Source organism: Thermobia domestica, chromosome 7 (genome assembly GCF_964235325.1).
Source record: "Thermobia domestica chromosome 7, izTheDome1.hap1.1, whole genome shotgun sequence".
In the NCBI taxonomy this organism is placed as follows: Eukaryota; Metazoa; Arthropoda; class Insecta; order Zygentoma; family Lepismatidae; genus Thermobia; species Thermobia domestica.
The window spans coordinates 251,504,318-251,518,817 of record NC_137460.1 but is presented as its reverse complement, the minus strand read 5'-3'; the positions used below and the strand labels follow the sequence as shown (position 1 = coordinate 251,518,817).

General features: G+C 36.7%; 1 protein-coding gene across 3 annotated transcripts in view; it reads left to right on the top strand.

Moving 5' to 3' along the window:
• Positions 1-6,072, top strand: part of LOC145690811 (uncharacterized) — a 102,140-nt gene extending 96,068 nt beyond the window's left edge. For all 3 annotated transcript variants that reach the window (XM_081766109.1, XM_081766110.1, XM_081766108.1), the window contains exons 2-4: positions 1,045-1,286; positions 3,083-3,254; positions 5,914-6,072. In XM_081766109.1, coding sequence (XP_081622235.1) covers positions 1,092-1,286; positions 3,083-3,254; positions 5,914-5,975 — 429 coding nt within the window. In that variant the 5' untranslated portion in view covers positions 1,045-1,091 and the 3' untranslated portion in view covers positions 5,976-6,072. The remainder of the gene's footprint in view (positions 1-1,044; positions 1,287-3,082; positions 3,255-5,913) is intronic.
• The last annotated feature ends 8,428 nt before the right edge of the window (positions 6,073-14,500 follow it).

Below are 14,500 nucleotides of genomic sequence, written 5' to 3'. Positions count from 1 at the left end.
GGAATGAAGAAAGTGGGAGGAAACGGGAGTACCCCGAGAAAACCCACGCACACGGTGTTTGTCCACCACAAAGTTCACTTGACTGGGGCTGGGATCGAACCCGGAACCCCAGGCACCAGAGGTGAACGATCTACCACTGAGCCACCGCGGCCCCCCTTAAAAAAGTTATGCAACCTGGAGTAATCATCAGAACGTAATCGGCCATGCAATTCTAGTTCCACTCATTCGAACGTTATGTCCTGTTGTCATTTCACGGTTCGAACGACGCAAAAGTCATTGAAGCGTTCTATGACCGATTAGTTTCAAAAACCTGCCACTAATGGCGCTCTGATAATTAGATAATCCGGGTTACATAACTCCTACTTTTTTATTTTATTTTATTTATTTATTTTATACAATAACTCCTCCACTCAAACTCTAAAACATGCAACAATTTTTACTCCGCCAAGCGTTTTTCGTATAGTGTAAAAATTGAACTGTTACATTGTGTTGGGGAATTCTGCTGGACTTCAGTTGGTCGAATTCGACGCTTGGTAATCTCTAACGGGCAAGTTTGGCTGACATATTTCTGAAGGGCCCTATTGTGTTTGCCTGGCTACAGTATCTTTATTAGCTGTTGTCACTCGGATGGTTACCCGATTTTGATATGCCAAATCCCTGTAGGTGCAAATTATTTTTTTAAGGAGTGTAAGTTACGTGATGAACCGGGAATCAAACCTGGGACCTTCGAGCTTACGTCCAATGTCCTACCAGCTGCGCAGCCAATCGATCCACTTCTCAACCACATAACTTCCACTCTATAAAAAGTTGTATACATTCTCTTTATTATTAGTTCTCTTTTTTCTCTACGTAATTACATTCACCAAGCTTTTTGTTGCTGGTGTAACTTTTATTGTAAACTAAGATTATTCTATATATATACCTTAGAAATCTAAAAAGGAACAGGGTAGTGGTAGCTCATATAATTTCACGGAATGTATACGCTTTGTAAACGTTACAATTTATTCAACTGTACACTGACGTAAATGAAATTACCTGTTGCAGGACATGAATCGTTTTCGAATCGACATTGGAGTATTCTACAACAGTGGATGATAGATTTATCAAACAGTGTAAACAATCTGGATAAAAAGGTGAATAATATTCTAGGCAGTAAGGCTGTATCAGAAGAAGACGAGAATGACGACCATTTTGCTTCTTTGGGCGTGTTACCGTTAAAAACATTGGAAGACTTCCATAAGTTTGAACAACAGTTGAAGGACAACTCTAAACTCAGATTGAAATTGGTAAGCAACATTTTTCTTTGAATGTAGCTGTGTGTATATTATATTGTAGTTGGAGTTTATTCTGAGATCCTAATTCTACAGGCATTCATCTATTCATCGATATGTCAGGCGTTGCTTTTTATTTTATATTTATAGGTTATACCTTTCTAGCTTGTAGTGAATGCTACTTTCTTAGATCTATGTTTTTCTATTCACTGACAGAAGTCATGGGGAACCTCCCCGATATTTCGTTCTCTCATACAGTCTGAAACTACTTGGCACATACATTATGTGCTTCCCATCTAATGCTGTATGGTAAACCGTATTCCTCAAAGTACTGTTTACGTGGGCCTGTTCGAACCAGGGGCCCATGGTGACTCAGAAGTAGAGTGCTCACTTCTAGTTTCAAGGATCCGTGTTCGATCGCAGCCCTGCCAACATCGTGCACGTGGGATTTATCGGGGCTTTCCCATTTCCTTTCACTTTCTCATTCCACCATTTCATCCATCCTTTGTCGTCTCCTTCACCCTAAGCTGGCACAACCATGGGGAGCTAAACTAAATATTTAGTTTCATTTCGCTTAATTTCTTTTTGAAGCAATGTTAGCCTTAAACAGTCGACGGAATCGATTGAAAGTTAATTTTAAAAGGCGTGGAGCATTGTATAATCATTCGCTAGGTTGTGGGTTCTAATTACGTTTATAGTCATCCTGATTTTTTTTTTAAAGTTTGTTATAGTTCCACGTAGAAATATCCGAAGTGCATCACTGAGGAGAGACGGGGGCTTAGTAAATCCAAGATTTTTTTGATTTCGACAGTTTCCACTATAGCTTGAAAAACAGAAGGGCAAAGATTGGCATGTGGGAATTGTCAAATCAAATTTATTAGTGCCTAATAAATTATGGAATACTTCTATCTTTCTTTTGTAGATGCTAGTGATAACATGAGCAACAAGCACCATATTGTTGACATAAGTATTGTATATTATTATTATGATGATGATGACTGTTTGAAAGTTTGCTCATGTCATGTAAGCTGCGTACTAGATTTTTACGAATAGAATTGGATCATGCTTATTTTTAGGCAAATACGATATTTTATTTCTGTAGATATTTTTAGTTTACTAGAAAAGTGAAAAGATAACTAATAGTTGAAACCTCTGTATAGTCTTTCTTAAACAGGTTAATGATGTAGCTTCTTCTGTTGCATGCTTGCAAAACCTGCAGAAGCTTATTCGGAAATAATTTCTCTATTGAAAATTTTTATTACATTACCGAGCTCCAGTTCCTTTACTGTTGCTTGAAAAGGGCAAGGAACTATCTCCGATTTTCAGTTTCTGCTGATGGCCTTCACTCGTAATGATTTTATTTGTGCACCGAAAAAGAGAGAGCTTATATACCAAATGGCAGAAACCTCTCTGTATTTTTTAACTTGGTTCAAAATTTCAGAAAAGGAAGCTCATAACCATGTAAAGGGTTCTATTTATTTTCCATGTTCTACATTGTGAAAATCAGTTGACTGATTCGTGATTAGCAAATAATTCAACAGTGAAATTGTTGCAGGAATGAACAAAATAGAAAATCACAATACGCCACGCATTAAATCCTTTATGTGAATAGGAACAGCCTTCTTTGCAAGCTTATACTCTCTATGTTTTAATTTGTAATAGCCACTTTTGTTTAATGTGAGTGGGAAAAACATGTTTTAGAGGAAAAAGATAGTTCTTAATAAGACAACTTTAGTCTCTTACATGTAATATGTAAGCTTGTAGTTGCTTATTGTGAAAAATAGAATCATTAAATATCTGCATTTTTTCAGGTTCAAATGTTAATCAGTACTGGTGGTCGTGATGAGAAGACGCTCGTCAATAATATGCTCCGACGCCTCTTACATGATGAATTGGCCCAGATGTTCACGTTAAGTGGGAGATCGACGAAGAAATTGGATAAGAAAGCGTTCATTGGGACACAAATTGGGAATATTGTATTACGTAAGTACTTTATATAAAATTTTCTTTATACTGATACCTAAAAATCTCACTGCTCCGATCGGACTACCTGATGAGGTTTCCCCTTATGTCTTTAGTTCCAGCAGACGAATGATGGGATGGTACATTCTGGGACTCTGCCTGTCCACATCCTTCCCTTCCCTTATCCCGGCCTGACCCTTAGATGCCCAAGAGGTATAAATACATTCTTTCAAGTTAGTTTGTGAATATGTCTAAGATTTTAAAAGGTGAGGGCAGTAAGCTATAAATAATATGTATTTTAAAATTTTTGAAAGATTTTGCAACTTTGTTATGCTATCACCCACATCGTATATTGCACCAAGACACCAACATGGCAATTCTTCATTAAGATGTCAGGTAGGTGTTGCTGAAAGAAACTGAAATAATTGCTGGGTGTAAATTAACTTTGGAACATCGGTGATTCTTGACGCTACATTCGAATTATTGAATTAAGCAGCTATTTAGCGTGATTTTATTTTAAATAAATATTGAAATAGTTGTCATGACTTATGACTTAACCCTCGTATATAAAAAAAAAGGTTCCATAAAAATATTAAATGTAGTTTTAAAATATTTATATAGGATTGCGCTTTACTCACCAGAAGGAAGACATTTTTCAGTTTTACCTATATATTATTGTCTGTTTACCAGAAATGTGGAAATCTCTGCAAATTTGTGTAGCTATCAATATCGGGCCTGATTTTTTAGTCGTAATTTTTAACATATGACAAACCTGTAAGACGAGTCCGAGTTTCTTTCAACAAAATGTGTCGTTGGAAGTTTAAATTTTTCCTATCCTTTTTTGTTGCTTTATACGTAGGACGACCTTTGGCTCTTAGAAGTTGTCTGTTGCCGTTTAAATAAGTTTTCGGGGCTAATTTACTGTTGAAATATTCGCTTGTCGCCTGCGGTGACGTTAGGGTTGGGAAGTGCTTTCTCCCGTGTACAACAATGATCCGGTAACTTACCTTGATTCGAGGCTTTGTTTGCCTTTAGAGGCGCGTCAATATTGTCACTAACGAAGACGTAAACACATCCGCTTCTAACTCGAAAATACGAATTTGAGAGAAAAATCTATATAAAAAAAAACGATTATCGAAAATGGAGAAAAAACTTGCGAGTTTTTCTCGCTTTTAGAATTTCAAATTTGATCTTTCTTTGAAAGATAGATTCATGGGAAGCGCTCTCATATAAATCAAATAATAAATCTTTATATACTAATGATAGTGCTCTCCACGCTTTTCCCTTCGAAAGTTTTTTTTTATTTTTTTATTTTATTTTTAAACTTGTTTTGCATAGTTGTTTATAAGAATTTAGATTTTAATTCTCACAGCCAATAGAATTACATATTGTATGAATAAATTTTATAATTTTTTTTCGCGCTATAGTTTACAGTTTGTAAACTCTGCAGCAATGTCTGTGGTGCTTACCTTGTATTTTTCATTTAAAATGAGAAAAATAAAGAGATGGAATTATCTCCATGTCCAAGCTGCTTTGTACAATATGAATAAATAATTCCAGATAATAAATCTGTTTAAAATATTGTCGAGGACCCAAGTTTTGTCCTCGAGTGTACCAGCTAGATTCAGAAGGATGATGAAGTCAGAGTGTAGTACTGAAGTACAAGATGGTCATACAGGTGTCTTATTTAGAATTGAATTTAGAAACAAAAGTAACAAACAGGACCTCTTTTATCAATTTGTAAGAATGAAACGGAAACACACTTGAGAATAGGTGATTGTTTGAAGACAAAGAATATAGTAAGCTGACTGGACATTCATGAAGTCACGTTTAGGTTTCTTAAACTGAACATTTCAAGAATACAAGACTCGGAGAAGAAACAATAGGTGACGAAGATAACACGCGACAGTGTTGTCCACCACAAAGAAATTATTAAAATCCGTGAAAAGGACACACAGGGGCTCATTCTGGTTTATTTTGCTCACTCTGACTCATTATGTTCATTCGCGCTTATTTCCCTCAGTCGGATTCGGATTCTTAAGATCTCAGTCTCTACACCAAACTACAGTTTCTCCATATCCATTTATAACCAGTACAGTAAACAACTCTATTGAACCGAGTACCTCAAGGAGCGGATTCAACGTCTTTACCGCCGATGCAATGATACAGCAGACGTAGAAGATACAAAAGATGCCAGTGTTTATTAACCCTCAAGAAACCTAAACGGTGTACTGAATGTCTCATTCCTTTAAACAATTACACGTTCTAAGTCTCAGTTATTAGAAACAATCACAGATTTTAATCACTCACTTCTCAAACAAATCACCACAATTTAGAGAAAAAATATCTAGCCAGAGAAAGAAAAAAGGTTAGTTTGTATATAATATATTAGATTCGGGATAGCGTTGATAGATACTACTTATATAAGATTTAAGATATAAGGTAAAACGCTGAGATAGTGATGAAGATATTGCACAAGCTGCGTGGGTGGACAATATATCGTAGTAGGCAGTATTTCTAGTAGAACACTCGAAATATAAAAGTAAACTCCAGTAGACACCTTGATTACAGGCATTGTGGAATTAATAAAGCGAAAACTACTTTAAAATTAATTTAATGAAATATGTAATGAATTTATAACATAAGAAATTGACGGTTTGCATTTCCTTTTATATTTCAGTAAGGAGAAGCAGCAAAAAGAGGAAGCAGCTGCAGTTGGTGGGAAACAAGTGGAAGAATTAACGTAGTACTTTGAAAAGCAAATTTTGTATTACGTATTTAGCCCATGGACGAAAAAAATGTTAACTAACAAGGGCGAAATATAATTAATGAAACTAAATTAAGTGTTGTTCATTTATATTATTTAGAATACTTTCCTTATAATATTGAAGTATTAATTTCTTTTATGTTTTTATTTAATTTCCTTTAGAATATGAACACGAGCCTATAAAAGTCGAAATATTTTTAAATAGACATGAAAAGTGCTAAAATCACCGGAAAGCATTCCAGTTTTCACCCTCCGACGTGCGCTGTTAAGTTAAAAAGTATTTCTTGCTGTAACGTAAGTCTAATGTGAGCTTTTTCAACATCAAAGGTATAAAAAAAAGGGGGGGTATTCTAGAGTCTTATCGATGCATCCATTCTCACAAGATCAAGGTTTATGCACTAGCGTTTAGTTATAGTTTTGTCGAGGAATTCCATGTGGTTGGATTATAACTGCTATAATCTTGAAGCTTACACACATGTTGAAACTGTTTTAACGAACCATAATGCAGATACAAATAATAACTTGATTTTTCACGGTTACAGCAAAAGAATTTTTAGATTATTTTGTCGCATTTTGCTGTTGCAGAATTTTAGGTCATATTGTCATTTTCTTTGATATCAATTGGATTTTTGTATGAGTGGAAGTTTGCATGCAGTGTCTTCTGCAAAGCGTTTCACTTCCGTAAGTCATGTGTAAGTCAGCAGGCAGTGGCGAGATGAGCTTGCGGCCTAGACTTTCCATAGTCAAAGAAAAATGCATGTTTTACTATTTCTTTTACAAGTACATCACTTGGTCTCGCCAAGTGGTATATTTGTATTATAGCAAAATAATGCACTTTTCTTCTGCAATGAAAGTGCAAGCTGTACTCGCTAATGCATCCTTCAATGTGCTATCACTAGCAGAAGACTTGCAGAGGAAGTAAAGTGCTTGCTGCAGGCTTGCTATGCTAAGTTCCATACACTTGCAGTAGACTTGCAATACAAGTATATACCTGCAGAAGACTTACTACACTCACTTGATGAAAACCTGCTGTAGCCTTGCAATGCAAGTATATACTTGCAGAAGACTTACTACAAACTTGCTGTAGACTTGTTAGGGACTTGCAGTGCAAGTCGTATCCTTGCAGAGACTTGCTTTCAACCTACACAAACTTGCTGTCAACTTGTTGTGCACTTGCAGTGCACGTGATATACTTGCTGAGACTTGCGTCAAACCTGGACTAGCTTGCTGCCAACTTGCTGTGCACTTGCAGTGCAAGTAGAAACTTGCTTTGCAAACTTACCATACATTTGCACTGAAGGCGTGCTGCAAGTTCGAAGAGCGTCAACTAGGAAGTTTGCATTAAACTTGCATCAAACTTGCAGACTTGCATCACAAGTCTGCTGCAAGTTTGCCAGACTTGAATTGCAAATCTGCTGCAAGTTTGCCAGACTTGAATTGCAAATCTGCTGCAAGTTTGTTGCAAGTCATTTTTGCTATCTGGTACGGAAGAAGTGTCACTGTCTTTTTCAAGGTTCTACTTTTTCTTGGTACATAGTGCATTTCAAGTGTGATGAACTTACATCCATTTTCTAAGTCTTTCTGCTGCTCTTACTTAACAATCTTCTCCGTCTCTTTATGCTGTGTTGATACTTTTGACTTCTGTTCTCAGTGAAGCAACTTCCAGTTATAAGCTGTAATTTTTCCTGTTCTAGAAATATTCAACTTATTCCTTGACTTAGTGTTAATTTTTGAGAAGGTACTGATTGATCTTCCTGTGGTGGATGATGATAACGGTGCTGTTGATATCTACTGTGCGACTTCAGATAAGTCGGTACTTCCATACAAACCTTGCCTTCAAATCACTGGGTTAATTACATAGAACTTGTTCAAATGAACTTCTAGTCCACAAACCTTCCTTTGCCTTGTAATGTGCAAAATCCATCATCGTATTTACAAGATCTGCTTCCATGTTCTCTGCAACCTTGTGTACAAACTCTAATTCATCGACATGTTGTTCTGGCGTCAAGTCAAACCCCTGTGATGATGGATCTAGCAATACTGCGGCATAGTGAATTGGTGTATATAGCATTTCCGCTTTCGAAATTATTAAGAATATTTTTTCTTCTGCTTTGCACAATGAAAATTCGGGTACAGCCTTTCTAGTTGCTCTTCGATTTCTTTGACAGCAGAAAATAGTGGGAGGAAACGGGATAACCCTGAGAAAACCCACGAGCACAGTGTTTGTTCACCACAAAGTCCACACGACGTAGAAACCATTCGAAAGTTTCTATGTTGTTACGGCTGAAGGGGTATCGAGATACTTTGATTCTCTGCCAACAACTATGTCAATTTTTTTTAAAAAAAATCCCCTTATGTTGTATTATCGAGAATTATAGAAGAAAATGCTCAAAAACCGAGTTTTTATGTTAAGAATTTCGTGCGAGAAAACTGCCGAACCCCCCACTTGACTCAGGGGTATTCCAAACACCCGGAAGTTCCGTCCCCTACAACAGAAAACTCCGCCCATGCTCAAAACACGACATTTATATGCAATGAGGCAAGAAGACACATGCATGTATAATAAAGAAACAATTCAATATGGCATACCAAATATAAATTAGATGAACTTCTTTGAAGAGACTTAGAAAAACAGGAAAAAGACAATAAAAAAAGTCGGTGTTGTCAACTTAGAAATGATTCATAGATAAGAAATAATATCTTTCTGCGTGCAAAGCTATTTGTCAATTACTGTGTATAAAGATGGAGATGGTAAAGGTATTTAGCATCCACTCTCCAGTGACGGTATGTCTTGATCACTGAAAAACCAGAGGTGGTATGCCTTCACCACGGAAAAAAACAGAGGCGGTATGGCATACCACCGCATACCGTCTCACTTCGACTACTGTCTACAACAAAAAATATTAACCTGAAGAATTTTCCGTGTTGCTACCTTTAGAAATTACAGTGTTGCCAGAATAACATTTCCCCCAAAATCTAAGTTAAGGCAGCGACTAAAGAAATGAACTTAACGGCATTTGATTATCTGTCATCTTGCTATGGTATCCTGTTAATTATTTTTAAAAAGCATTATTATTTAATTTTAATAACTATATGTTAAAACTAGTTCGTTTATTACAAAGTAAATGCAAGTATTATTTTAGAAAGTAGAACGCATAATTCCAAGACAAGATGACAAGTAATCGAATGCAGTTTTGTTCGTTTGTCAGTCCCTGCCTTAACTTAGATTTAAGGTGAAATGTTATTCTGGTAACATTGTAATTTCTATAGGTGGCAGGGGGTACGGTGGCTCAATGGTATGCGTCTATTCTGTCTCCAAATACTGACATTATGTCGTAATATGGTTCTTAATACAGTATATGTGCTATGTTTTAATGAATTCAGGTTAAGTATCTTACAATACGTTAGTCTCTTCTTCTATAATACGTTAGATTGATATGGATGTCATTTCGATGTTTTAAGCTTTCTTTTATTGTTTCTCTTGTCAGAAATTATGCCGTTATATTTACTTTCACTGCTCATTTTTTTGTGTGGGTGGTTTTCTGTGCTTACCAGTGTGACGATGCTTAAAATTGCTACGATTAACATTAATAATTTGCAAAGTTCCGCCAAGCGGTTTGCTCTTTGAGACTTTTTGCGCATAGAGGGCATTGACGTCGCCCTTTTACAAGAGGTTGGTACTTCTGAATTAAATCTTAGTCCATCCTGTGCTGTAGAAAATAACTTTGACAATAGTGGCAAAGGTATAGCTATTGCTTACTTATATTCAACAAATTTTTCTTCACCTGTGTTCCATCCTTCTGCTCGAATAATACGGGGTAATATAGGAGACATCAATCTTGTCAATATTTATTCTCCGAGTGGTTCACAAGCTCGTACCAGGCGAAATGCTTTCTTTTCCCAGGACGTTGCTCTGTCGCTTGTACCCAATGTTGACAGGTTAATTTTGGCTGGAGATTATAATTGCGTTTTAAGGCCTTAAGATCAAACGCCGGGATTTAACTACTGCCATACCCTCCACGAGTTAGTCGATGGACTTCATTTACGAGACACATGAATCTGTCTGAAGCCACAAGCACTGGATTACACTTATTTATCATACCAGAGTGCCTCTCGCCTTGATCGCATATATGTATCTCCTGTGTTGGTACCATGCATTAAGCACGTTGAAATTGCCCCCACCTCCTTTTCTGATCACTCAGCCTATATCGTATCTTTCACCTTTCCTGATCTACGAGTTGAACGAGGTAGGGGTTATTGGCAATTCAATACATCGTTATTGGAAGACGATCAATTTTGTGCTGAGTTTCAGTCCAAATGGCGTTACTGGTTTAGGCAACGTCAATACTTTCCCACCGTAGGCGACTGGTGGAATACTTATTTCAAACCACGGTTTGCAAGTTTCTGTCGGTGGTACTCATCTGAAAAATCCAGAGATCTTCGTCATCTGCTTTACTTTTATACCAGGTGTTTGCGGGAATCTCGCTGTGCTGCTGTTTCTGACTTATCTATGTTCTCTCAGGTTAAGCGCTATCAAGCTTTGCTTCTCAATTTTGCATCGCCGCCGTGTAGCTGGCATCAAGGTTGGAAGCAAGGTTCCCATAATAGATACTGATGAAGAGCCATCATTACATCATGTCCTCAAGGAGATCAAACGAGGCCAAGGAAAATGGATCCATCAAATCATAGATGACGACGGACATCTTCATAAGGATGTTGCTTCCATTAAACATGTGTTTTCGATGCAGTACTCAGACTTCTATAGTATTGCAGACACTACTACAGCGTTTGGGGAATTATCTGCTTCACTTTCTGGTATTCTTGATGATGCAGCACAGCAATCTCTTGTTCGAGCTTTTAGTATTGAAGATGTACATCACGCTGTTCCCGCAGCTCCGAGAGGTAAATCTCCAGGACTAGATGGCATATCTGCAGAAAGGTATGTTAAGTTTTTCCCTTTAATTAGTGAAACACTGACCTGTCTCGTTAGTGATTATTTCAGTAATAACCCACAGAGACTGTATAGAAGTCCTGGTGTCACAGTATTTATACCTAAGCAAGCACACCCTACAAGTGTTACTCATTATCGACCCATCACTCTCCTGAATTGTGATTACAAGTTGCTTGCTCGTTGTTTGAACAACAGACTCTCTCACTATATTGATATTCTCGCTGGACCATTTCAATATGCACGAGTCGGAGTGAAAAAAATATATCACGTACTTCAAACTGTTCGAGATGTTGTTGCAAATTTTCAGACTCATACTACTAGTCATGCTTTGCTATCCTTAGATTTTAACCAAACCTTTGATCGTGTAGATCACAATTATTTGTGGTCAGTATTGCACCATATGGGTGTTGGAGACTTATTTGTCCCTTGGATTCGCGTCCTGTATGGTGACGCTCAATCGAAATTAAAAATCAATGGGTTTGTGACTACACCTCTTAAACTCAAACGCAGCGTTAGGCAAGGATGTCAATTAAGCATGACTCTTTTTATAATTTCCATATGTCCCTTCCTACACAGCATTGCGCAACGTATCCAAGGCCTTACTATCTGCAATGTCCATGTCTTAGATAGCCACCCTACAAAACGGGACGCTAAAATTAAATCAACTACAACAACTGAGAACAGACATTCTAGAAAGAGCTCTACAGAGCATTTTCTTCATAATAAATTTTTTGGCGTAACAAACAGAACAAACATAAACGTATAATAACAACCATTCTGTTAAAATCTTCCGAATTATTCAGAAACCTAACAAAACAAAACAAAACAAATTGATGTATTAACTTCTACCAAAAATAGGTTCTACCACGCAAATTAGGTTATTTTTAGCATTATTCAATTTGATCAGTTGCTACATTTGCTAATGAAATGTTGACGTTACATGTTCTCCCTGAAATTTATGCAAAGGAGGAAATATCTTATTCAAATATCCGGCTTTAGATACGTCGATTTATATAAAAAAATATCGCCAAACAAGAGTTGGTTTAGTGAGACATTCCCGGGATTTATTCTTTCCAGCCGACGTACTTCCGTGTCCTCCCACATTATCATTCCACCAAGTCTACCATCATAATTCACTTCCATTAATCATCGCCTCCCTCAGTCTACAGGGCATAATCGTTGGACGTAGTGAGGGGCGTTGTGACTCAGTGGGAGAGCGTTCACATTCGGTGCTTGGGATCCGTTTGTTCGATCCCAGCTCGCTCCGTGTGGACTTTGTTGTGGACAATCGCCGTGCTCGTGGGTATTATCGGGGTTCTCGCGTTTCCTCCCACTTTCTTCATTCCAAAATTTCACTCATTTCTCATCATCAGCGTCTTCTTTAGCCTAACCGGCATAACCCTGGGACGCAAAACTTAAAAATGTCATTTCATTTCTTTCGTTGGACGAAAAACTGAAAGACCTAATTTCATTTTCTCTTGATTCCAATTAACTTCGTTTAATAGGGATGATCGAGAAGCCGCAAAGAAAATATACGCCATATTGAATCGAAATTGACTCAATATGGTTAAAGTTATTTTTAAAAATATTTTATTATAATATTTAAATAATGAAGTTTCGAAGTTCAGAGGAACTTGGTCCCTTTTACGCGCTTATAATTTGCTAATTTCACCCACAACCAATTCGAATGATGCGGATGGCCTAAAGTAAAAAAGGCTATGTTTTGTCTAGTCAAATGTACTTCACGTTGTTTTGCCTATACCACAAAATTGTTATGTATGTATATGTGTAAAGGGTGAGTGTTTTAGCTTTCACTGCTTATTCTTGGTAGAGTTAAAACCCAAGCAATAGGATTATTAGTTGAAACCATAAGCCAATTTTCATTAAAATGAAACAAAAACAATAAAAGATAGTTGTGGTACAGACAAATGGCCGCCAATACTCACAAATGTTAGTTGAGTCGAATTGTTGCGCTAGTTTCAAGTTTCAGTAATGTTGTGCATTGTAGAAATGAGCGAAGTTTTTTTTTTCATTTGTTTTTGATCAATTGCAGTATGTTTCATAATAATGGGTTTTGTTTAAAGATGTCGTCGCGGAACAGTTTTCAAATCAGGGAGGGATAATTAACTTCCCCGTTATTTACTGATTTCAGCCCCAAGCAGTAGAAATGTTGAAAAGGCTTATAGAACATATACTTCATATGGTATTAGCATCTAATCACTTTTACGAATCTCGAGCCGGCTCGGTAGGTTCAGGTGTGCGCTCGACTCAATTCTCGGTTCGGCTCGGTAGTGACTCAGCCGTGAGCCAAGCCGCTCGAGCCGTTGACAACACTACAGTCTAACACCTTAGGCTGCTCAGCTACAACCACCGGCTTCCACTGGCTACTGCGACCAATACCTTTGTAACAGTTCGTAGTAATAATCATTATCTTCACCCTCGCAATCAGCTATCGTGTTGCGGTGATTAAGTTATACATAATATGTATTTTTTATTTATTTACTAAAATTTTTTTTTGATACAGCGAAAAGATCATTATTTTTGTAAAATGTTTATTTTTTCATGAAGCAGAGTGAATGTTCTACTTCTGTTTAGAACTATCGCTTACTACACTTTTAATTGACAACTAATAGTTTATGTTCATTATTTCTGTCCATTTTCTTCAAATTACTTGCAGAAACTATTCGGAGTAAATGTTTTACTTAGGTAATGTTTCATTAAATTTAGTCATATGTTAATAACCATTTCAAATATTTATTCAAGGTTAGGATAATGATTAGAAATGAAGTTTCCTTTTTTATAAAATTGTTTATAATTTTAATACTTTATTTAAAGGACGTAATTCTGGATTATTTGGAAATATTCAAATAAACTAGAATGAAGACGATAATACTAAGCAACGTTATTTGAACAAAGCAATGCTGTTTAAGAAATTGACATAATCAATCTCTTCTAAAAAGTAAAAAGGGAGCGTAGGGGATTCGAACTGACGATCGTGAATAGAAACAAAATACTGCGGGAACGTGCGCTAACCGTCCACTCTGCGAAGGTATGTTAAGGTTCATTCTCTTAGTAAACGCATATTAGAAAATTACTGCCACAAATTGCGTGATCGCTTCGCATCTTTTATGGCTTATTTCCTTTTATTTGTTTGTTTACCTATAAAATGTATAATATATATTATTATTAGAGCTGTGCAATATATATAGTAATTAACATTACGTCGTATTTCTAATAAAGCATAGCGTAATCTCTCTCTCTCTCTCTCTCTCTCTGTAAATTTCGCAACGCGTTTGGAACACTTACGAAAACGGAACTTAAAATTCTGGCTTCGTTACCTCGCTCTTTGTGCGAATTCACACAACTAACTCGGTCTTCAAATTTTACACGTGATTTCGCCAACAAGTGATTATTAGCTTTATCGCTACATGCAACGTTGATAAAGCATTAAAGTAATAAAACAAATTACAAATAGTGATCGAACTTACAACTCTAGTCACAAGAACGATTCTATTCAAGGTGTCATCTCACCTTCCTATCTAGAAAACG